We start from the raw sequence: 9801 nt of genomic DNA, 5'->3' as shown, positions 1-9801 counted from the left end.
GGAGCCGCCGGCTGTTGAGTTTAAAAACCCCTCATTGGTAAATTCAAGCAGTAACAAGGTTTGCTCAGTGATCAATGAGAGACGAGAAGCCGTGCAGCAGGAATTGGTGGAGCCCACCAGGAAATCCTTCAAGTGCCTCACAAATAAGGAAGTGGTTTTGAAGCATCTCTGTTCTTTTTATACTCGCGAGTATAAAAAGTCTCTATCGTCCCCTTACACCAAATGAACGTTGCAAATTGGTGTTTGCATTACATCTCAACCACAACCTAGTACATTGCCTGACAGGTTTTATTTAATCGTTAACAAGGGGAGCAACATTAGTAAGTTTGGTCAAATTACTCAATATTGCCTTGGTATGTTGGTATTACATTTCAAAGTGACACGGGTTATGGGAAGAAGGTAGGCAGGAAAATGGGATTAGGAGACAGAGATTAGCCATGATTGAATGGCGGAGTAGACACGATGGGCCGAATGGTCTAATTCCACTGGGAATATGTGATAGTTGATAACCCTAGCATATTGCCTGCCAGGTTTTTTTAATCGTTAAGAAGGAGACAAAATTAGCACATTTAATCATGTCAAGTTACTCAATATTGCCTTATGTTTTCCACATTTCCCTATTTTTATTTCAGCTACTTCGTCTTAAGTAAAACCAGTCCATAGAAACATAGAAATTAGGTGCAGGAGTAGGCCATTCGGCCCTTCGAGCCTGCACCGCCATTCAATATGATCATGGCTGACCAAATTAAGCGAGTTTGGTATTCCAACTGTACATGCCAAGGTCATAGGTCACATGCGATAAACATTATCGGCAGCTGTGTTGCTGCATGTATACAGACCTACGTTTCACCCATAGTCAGGATCGAACCCGGGTCTCCGGCGCTGCAAGCGCTGTTGAATTGCTACTGGACCGTCCCCTCCCGAGTGTCCCATCCCTGTCCAGGTGTGGCCGGAGATGTCCGGGGTGCCCCTGGACTGACGGGACACCGGCCCGAAGCAGTGGTGGCCCAGGCTTACAGCCAGCACGGAGAAGAAGCGCTAACTCCGGCTCAACTCTGCTTGTCCTGCCGGGTTAACTTAAGGGACACCGGCCCGGAGCAGTGGTGGCCCAGGCTTACAGCCAGCGTGGAAATTGCAACTCCAGCTCAACTTGTGAGTACACAGTACAAATGTGAGGTAGTGTTCTCACAGCATTTGTCAGACCTCAGTAACTGGTTTTGATGGAATTATCTCTAATGAAATTCAGTTGAGCTGGGGTTAGCACTTCTTCTCCGCGCTGGCTGTAAGCCTGGGCTGTCACTGCTACGGGCTGGTGTTCCGTCAGTCCAGGATTACCCCGGTCATCTCTAGCCACCCCCTGACAGGGATTGGGCACTCTGGAGGGGACGGGGACGGTCCAGTAGCAATTCAACAGCGCTTGCAGTGCCGGAGACAAGGGTTCGATCCTGACTACGGATGAAATGCAGCCCTGTATACATGCAGCAGCACAGCTGCCGAGAATGTTTATCGCGAGTGACCTAGGACCTGGGCATGCTCAGTCGGAATACCGAACTCGCTTGTTCAATATATACACATTTTCATGCTGTGTTCCAGTTAATGAACCAATACTTGTCCCCTCTAACAATACCACACCATTTCAGATTTTCAGCGTCTCCTATTTGCGACTATGGTGTTTCCATACATAAATAAGAAATGCCAGGGGTCATATAAGCATGGGCCCATATTTGTTTAAAGAGGTTTTAAAGTGGCTGATACTGGCCCCTGCCCCTTCTCCTACTGTTGTTAATTTCCAATCAGGTTCATTCTCTTTGTCTCTACTGTACACTAACAATGACAATTAAAATTGAATCTGAATCTTAAAAGGGGAATTGATGGACATGTGTGAGGGTATAGATTACAAGGATGGAGAGGGAATGTGACCGTGGAATTGCTCCCCAAGGTACATGCATGACCCAATATGTTTCATAAAAATGGATATCGTCCATATTACAAGTATCAGGAACTCGGTCAAAGGATGTTAAGGCAGAGAAGTCCAGTGCTCTTGGCATAGACAGCAGAAGGCACAAATGCTCATGATAAGCAGTGTGAGGGTAATGCAAAAGAGTCAAAATGGTAGGGTGATTAGGAAAGAAGAATTTAATTTGCAGAGATGGGGAGGGTGAATGTCTGAGAATGAAAATTCTGGGAGCATCGGGAGTTTATGTAATAGAGGTCCTTTAAGTTTCATGTCCTTTTAAGTTCTTTGCAAGATGCTTTAAAGATAAATACACTTGCTACAGACCCGATGGGCCGAAGGGTCTGCTTCCGTGCTGTATCTCTAAACTAAACTAAAGTGTAACGTTATAGGAAACATGGAGCTAGTTTGCTTACAACAGACTGATATATAATTACTAAATAATTTGTCTCTTTGCAAATATTAACTGATAGATAGATGTTGGCCGGGACAGTAAAAGGGCAGCTCTCTGCTCTTCTTCAGCGTAGTGTCGTGTGATCTTCTATATAGGGAGGTTTCACGGCAGTCGGGTCACGACCCATGACCTGTACTGTTGCTACTCTACTCCAAATGGATTACACGCGATGAACTGCAGGTAGGCACTTACCATTGTTTCCAGCGTTGCGGGCCCGTTAAAACCCGCTGAAATTGTCAATTTTTGCGCTGTAAATAATTATGCAAATCGGGATAAGCTTGTGAGACATTTAGCCTACTTCAGAATTCCAAAAGTGAGGAGAAATGACGGTAGATAGAAACGAGAGCTGAAGGGACAACAACAGACAGAGTGCTTAGCGAACATTGGCCGTTTGCTCACTGCATTTCATCAACAGTAAGGCATTATTTGTGTTTTTCTTGATTCCTTTGGCATCTAAAAAGTTTCAGAAGTGATAAATCTGGCTGTAATTTTTTTAAATCGCCCATGGTTCTCGTGGGTTTTTACATACAAAATGAAAACGCATCTGAAGAAAAATTTACAGACAGATTGATCACTTCTGAGAATTTTTAGGTACCAAAGGAATCAAGAAAAAACACAAATAATGCCTTACTTGATGAAATGCAGTGAGCAAACGCGATAATTCCCAATATTTTCAATGTTTACCAAGCACTTTAGCTGCTGTAGTCCCTTCAGTTCTCGCTTCTCTATACCTTCATTTCGCTTCACTTTTGGAATTCTAAAGTTGGGTACATATCTCTCACACTTACCCCGACTCCCACAATTTTTTTCAGCGCAAAAATTCAACATTTTGGCGGTTTTTAACAGATAGGAAAGTACGCGTTTCTTGCATTAATAACATATACCGGAAGTGACGGATGTCTTCCAGTTGGATTTAGCGGCTCCGTGCGTCGAGCTCTATGACCCAGTGACCTTTCGTGCAACCCCCCCCCCCTATACGAGATAAAATACAGGACGATGGTTTATCCTCATCTGAAAGGCAATATACACTTATCAGGGTGCTGAAGCATCAGTCTAATTATTTTGGATTTGTTTCGTGATTTCAATGTAGTGTAAATAGCTTGTTCTAAGCTTCCCCCCCCCATTCTTGGTTAAGTCAAAAACCATTGAGTCAAGCACTTGCGCATCTAAACATTATTTTGATAAAACACAACAGTTCCCACTACTATACCTAACCACCGCGGGTTCGATCCTTGTATCTGCCTGGACAAGCCCTCCTAGCCTCGTGCAAGCAGAGACACTCCAGAAGGTCACGCAGTCCTAAGCGTTCTCCCAGAAGATCGACACAGGACATCGTGGGAACGGCCTTTTATAGGTCTCCGAACCTTGTGGGGCTGAACCATATGGGGGTGGTCTCTATACAGTCCAATAACAGATATTGATTAACAGTGTATGATAGACATTTCCCTAACCCAATAATACAGTAACTAATACAATGTATCTGATGAAGTTTCTAGATGGAAGTTAACAGAGATGAATTATGCAACATGTGCCTGGATATTCAAGAAACCCAGACAAGGCTCAACACTTAACCCAATCAACATCTAGCAAATGCTTTGCTTTGCAACAATATTTACAATGTGTATAACATATACAGCACGGAAACAGGCCATCTCGGCCCTTCTAGTCCGTGCCGAACACTTACTCTCACCTAGTCCCATCTACCTGCACTCAGACCATAACCCTCCATTCCTTTCCCGTCCATATATCTATCCAATTTATATTTAAATGATAAAATCGAACCTGCCTCCACCACTTCCACTGGAAGCTCATTCCACATAGCTACCACTCTCTGAGTAAAGAAGTTCCCCCTCATGTTACCCCTAAACTTTTGTCCCTTAATTCTCAAATCATGTCCTCTTGTTTGAATCTTCCCTATTCTCAATGGAAAAAGCTTATCCACATCAAATCTGTCTATCCTTCTCATAATTTTAAAGACCTCTTTCAAGTCCTCCCTTAACCTGCGCTCCAAAGAATAAAGACCTATCTTGTTCAACCTTTCTCTGTAACTTAGGTGCTGAAACCCAGGCAACATTCTAGTAAATCTCCTCTGTACTCTCTATTTTGTTGACATCTTTCCTATAATTTGGCGACCAAAATTGTACACAATACTCCAGAATTGGCCTCACCAATGCCTTGTACAATTTGAACATTACATCCCAACTTCTATACTCAATACTCTGATTTATAAAGGCCAGCACACCAAAAGCTTTCTTTAACACCCTATCTACATGAGATTCCACCTTCAGGGAACTATGCACAGTTATTCCTAGATCCCTCTGTTCAACTGCATTCCTCAATTCGCTGCCATTTACCATATACATCCTATTTTGATTTGTCCTGCCAAGATGTAGCACCTCCCACATCAGCATTAAACGGTCTGGTTTGCATTCACCCAATCAGTTCCATGCAATTTACACCTAATTATAAGAATCTGCAGATGTTCCATTCTTTCCTGCAACTTTTATCTAGGCTCTAGACACACTGGCACCATTCTGCAGCTTGTCCCATTTCTGCAGAAGGCACATTTAAATTGACCAAATGGCCTAGCAGCCCAGAAGCCTTTACTCATTTTAGTGTCCTGGCATCTCCAATTTGGCCAGAATTAACAGTAGCACCAACTAAGCCACATATGCAACATAATATAGGCTAATGTTGGAAGTTCTGTAAGTATTCGGAGTTATAACCATATAACCATATAACAATTACAGCACGGAAACATGCCATCTCGACCCTTCTAGTCTGTGCCGAACACGTATTCTCCCCTAGTCCCATATACCTACGCTCAGACCATAACCCTCCATTCCTTTCCCGTCCATATAACTATCCAATTTATTTTTAAATGATAAAAAGGAACCTGCCTCCACCACCTTCACTGGAAGCTCATTCCACACAGCCACCACTCTGAGTAAAGAAGTTCCCCCTCATGTTACCCCTAAACTTCTGTCCCTTAATTCCAAAGTCATGTCCCCTTGTTTGAATCTTCCCTACTCTCAGTGGGAAAAGCTTATCCACGTCAACTGGATAACGCTTATCCACGTTATAAGTGTTAATAGAAGCTGAAGCAGAACAGGTTTGTCAAAGTCCATTGGAATTGTCAGTCATCAGACAACAATGATGTGGGTTGACAAAGGCAGTGTTACAGAAATAGATGCAAACAACTTTGAGTGTTTAGAGGATCTATGGCTGGAAGCTCAGCTTGGAGTTGGGCAGGAAGCTAAATTTACAAGCAGCTGAGCAAGCCTGACACAGCATAGCCTGGCACAGGTGACAACATTTATAAAATGAGTTGGAGATGACCATTTTGATTTTTCTCAGTGCTAATGTGGATACCCAATTTCATCTACTACTGATGATGGTTATTGAGAGCCTATCATGATGGTAATGCTGTAGGATCCCTTGTCTATCACCTACAACATCAAGGGAGGCAGCAGTGATGCGGAACTAGGTGTTGGTGTGGAAGATAAATCTATGGCATGGAAATAAAATGGATACCAAACAAAAGCAAAAATATCTGTACTGTGAATTCTGGAAAACAACTTAGGATGCTCTCGGCAAAACACAAGGACCATTCATTTTTACAATTTTTAAAAATTCAATAAATCACTCTTTTACAAAATAGTCATTGCTAGTCACTTATCACATATTTTGTCCTTTTGTTTATGAACATAATTTAATGAACACCTTTAATTGTGCACATGCTCCATGTGTATTAGGTCACATGGTGAACAGTACATAAGAACATATGAAATTAGGAACAAAGGAGTAGACCCCAAGGACCTTCAGGCCTACCCCCGTCAATACAATCATGGCTAATCAGCCTCAGGTTTTAGGTCGGTAATTCAGAACTAAATTTTAGTAGCATTTTGGAAAATGGAAAGACAGTATTTATTATTCCTTCTCAAGCGTACTGAGCCAATAACATAGAGCTGTGTAAAACCAAACACTGTGGACTTCTTCTTCTTGCATATGGCGTGCACAGCCTAAAGTTGTAGGACAACTTGTTCTATTTGATCTTACTTGATTGTGCACGCCAGGTTGATTGCATTCGTCGAAAAAGGGCGGACCACATGAAGCTTGCAATCTCCCACCCCACACTGTGGACGGCTTGATTGTATTCATGTTTAGTCTTTTCTTTGACTAAATAGCATGCAGCAAAAAGCTTTGCACTGTACCTCGGTACACGCAACAACAATAAACTAAATTAAACAAAACAAATTTTTTTTGGAGGAACTCAGTGGGTCGGGCGACATCTATGGAGGGAATGAAAAGAAGACAATTCAGGTCCTTCTGAAGAAGAAGGATCCTGACCTGAAATGAGGTCTGTCCATTCCCCCAATAGATGCTGCCCGACTGAGTAGAGTTCCTCCAGTTTCTGCTGCTTCTTGTGTGTCTACACAGAATTGTGTATTAGGTTTAATGAAGTAACATTTAAGGACCAGTTAGAGTATATTCAATGCCAATTAGCAAAATGCCAGATTTATTAAAGTTAGTCTTTACAACTTACTTGTGCTAGGTTTACAAATTCACAGCCATCTGTGCCCATCATATAAGCATTAGGATACAGTACCCATTTCAAAATAAAATTAGCTTACTGAAAAGATATAGAAATATGTTTTTTTTTTAAATCACAATTTAAACAAAAACTACGTGGTAAAGCAAACATAAAATACATATGACATTTATTTATTCATAACTATAATGAATCATCTACCAAGTTTTATTATGAAACAAGGGGTTCTCAAAACACTGGAAACATTTTGATCTGCTTGTTTGCTATGTAATTCTCTATCTAGTAGTCTATGTGAATCTTATCAGATCATTCACTGTGGTCTTATGAATGTGGTCTCCATAGTAACCTAGGCCCTGACATCAGGTTATATTATGATGTGTCATGGTCTCCGTGGTAATTTAGGAATCATTTTTTTCTATCATTTCACATGGTAACATCTCCCATCACCTTCCGCAGAAATGGCAAATTATAGTGTCTGACCTTTTCATTGCCACACCTCCAGTACATTCATGGTTTGTCCTTACAGGCAATGTCACTAAATCCTGAACTATGTTTAAGTGGTCTTCTGTTATGTTTGCTCTCCTTCGGGCTGGTTGGTAATTCACAGGGACTGGAATCGTATCAAAATATTAACTTGGGAAAGAGGGCACTTCCGGGTAAGTACATTACTGTCCATGCTAATTACTGCAACAAAATTTTATCTATGGATTGAATTGTAATTATTGTTGGCATTTCACATTCCCACATCATCTAAAAGCATTTTGCAACAAAGGAAATGCTTTTCCAGCCATTGTTGCACTGACAAAAATGAAAATCAGTCTGCATAGAGCAAGGACCCACTATCAATTACTCATCAAATAATCTATTTTAGTCACGTTGACTGAGAATTGATTCTGACACTGATATTGGAAGAATGTGCATAATCTTCTTAAGAAACTGGATATTTATATTCAGGCAGGGCCTTGGTTTAACAGTTGAATATCATATTTTTAAGAACTTTGAAACTTAAAGGATACAAAATGGTGCTGGAAACATGTGCTGCTTCAGTGTAATTACCATTCTTTCATATACAGTAATTGTTGCATTTGTACTTGTGTATGATTGCGTTTATGTATAGTCAGATTTTACTGAATTGTATGCAAAGCAAGGAATTTCACTCTCTAGGTACATGTTACAATAAAGCACCATGGAACAATGAGACCACTAACCATACAAAACCATAATATAATGAGGCCTTTGAGGTGAGGTTTGAATCCAGTACCATCTAATTGTTAGGTGAAAATACTGATAGTTAGCTGCCTCCTTTTGTGTCCCAAATGAAATGCTTAGTTTAAGGTGTCCTAGGATGCACCATAACAATGTGCAATCTTTGGATGTGGAGGGTTATGAGAGTAGGGATATACGATATAGAGCAAAGGGAAGAGCTGAACACAGGTCCTCGAGGATATTTGGAGGATCAAGGAACAGAAGAATGGAAAACCACTCTCTGTGCTTAGAAAGATAGCCATACAGCATGGAAACAGACCCTGCAGCACAACTTGTCCATGCTGACCAAGATGCCCCATCTACACTAGTCTGACCTGCCCACATTTAGCCAATATCCCTCTAAACCTTTCCTACCCACGTATCTGTCTAAATTTATTTTAAGCTGTGTTATAGTACTTGCCTCAACCTCTTCTGGCAGCTCATTCCATATATCCACCACCCTCCAAACAGTACCAAGATGGCGGATGTGCAGGAGTGGGCGCCGTCTGTGTATGGCAGCCTGCCCGCAGTCCGTCTCTTCACCTTTTTTTAAATTTTAAGTCCAGTCAAAAAATGTTAGTTGGAGGTATTTTATGTGGTGGGTGGGGGTGGGGAAGGAGGAAACTTTATTATAGTCCCCTACCTGGTCGGAGAGGCAGCATCCCTCCGAGCTGCTTCTTCGCTTCGTCCTCGCTGCCTACCATCGAGAATGGAGCGGCGTTTCCTGTCGGGCCGGCTGGGACTACAGCTTCGCCGGCGGCGCAGCGCTGGGGCACCATCATGGAGCGGGTGATGCCTTACCGGGTCGCCGTGCGGTAAGCTCTGGAGCGCTGTGGCCGCCGACTCCCAACATCGCGGAGCTGTGGCTGCGGGCGTCTGGCCACGGGTGGTGCTGGATTTGGAGCGCCGCGGAGCCTGGGATCGAGTTCGCCAGGGTCGGAGCTCCAAGCGGCGCGGCCTGAGGGCTACGAGTGTCCCGGTCTCCGGGGAGGAGGCAGCCGCTCCAGACTTTCCAAGCCGCTGAGGAATGTTTCACCCGACGCCGGAGTTCCATCTTCACAGCAAGAGGGCCCTGAAAATCATCGGACTGGCTGCAAGGCCACAAATGGGCCCCGACCTCGGGTTTTCACAGAGGAAGAGGACTTAACTTTCTGGTGCCTTTCGCCACAGTGGAAATTTTTGATTCTGCTGTGGTGGGACGTTTGTGTTGAACTCTATAATGTGTTGTGTCCATTTTCTTTATTTTTTTTTAACCTTCTTCTATGGTTTGTATTGAAACTTATTATTTATCTTATGTAAAGCACTTTGGTGTCAATGCGAGTTGACTTTAAACATGCTATATAAATAAAACTTACTTACTTACTTACTCCATATAAAAATGTTGTCCCTCAGGCTCTTATTAAATCTTTCCCCTCTCATCTTGAACCTATGTCATCTGGTTCACAATTCCCTGCTCTGGGTGAAAGACTCTGTGCATTTACCCTATCTATTCTCACTACTTTATACCTCTATAAGATCAGGTTAATGAATAAAACATCAAAAATCACAGCAACAGTTCTAGAGGGTAAATGAAATGTACCAAAAAACATCTTACAC

The 9801-nt window shown here is 42.4% G+C and overlaps 1 protein-coding gene across 1 annotated transcript in view; it reads left to right on the top strand.

Moving 5' to 3' along the window:
• Window positions 1-7376: 7376 nt before the first annotated feature.
• The window catches only part of LOC129697454 (uncharacterized), a 191663-nt gene continuing 189238 nt past the window's right edge, over window positions 7377-9801 (top strand). Inside the window, exon 1 of the mRNA XM_055636042.1 lies at window positions 7377-7616. Coding sequence (XP_055492017.1) covers window positions 7490-7616 — 127 coding nt within the window. The 5' untranslated portion in view covers window positions 7377-7489. The remainder of the gene's footprint in view (window positions 7617-9801) is intronic.

This window comes from Leucoraja erinacea, chromosome 5, assembly GCF_028641065.1.
Source record: "Leucoraja erinacea ecotype New England chromosome 5, Leri_hhj_1, whole genome shotgun sequence".
In the NCBI taxonomy this organism is placed as follows: Eukaryota; Metazoa; Chordata; class Chondrichthyes; order Rajiformes; family Rajidae; genus Leucoraja; species Leucoraja erinaceus.
Note: the sequence above shows the minus strand (reverse complement) of the source record. Positions and strands in the feature narration are given on the sequence as shown.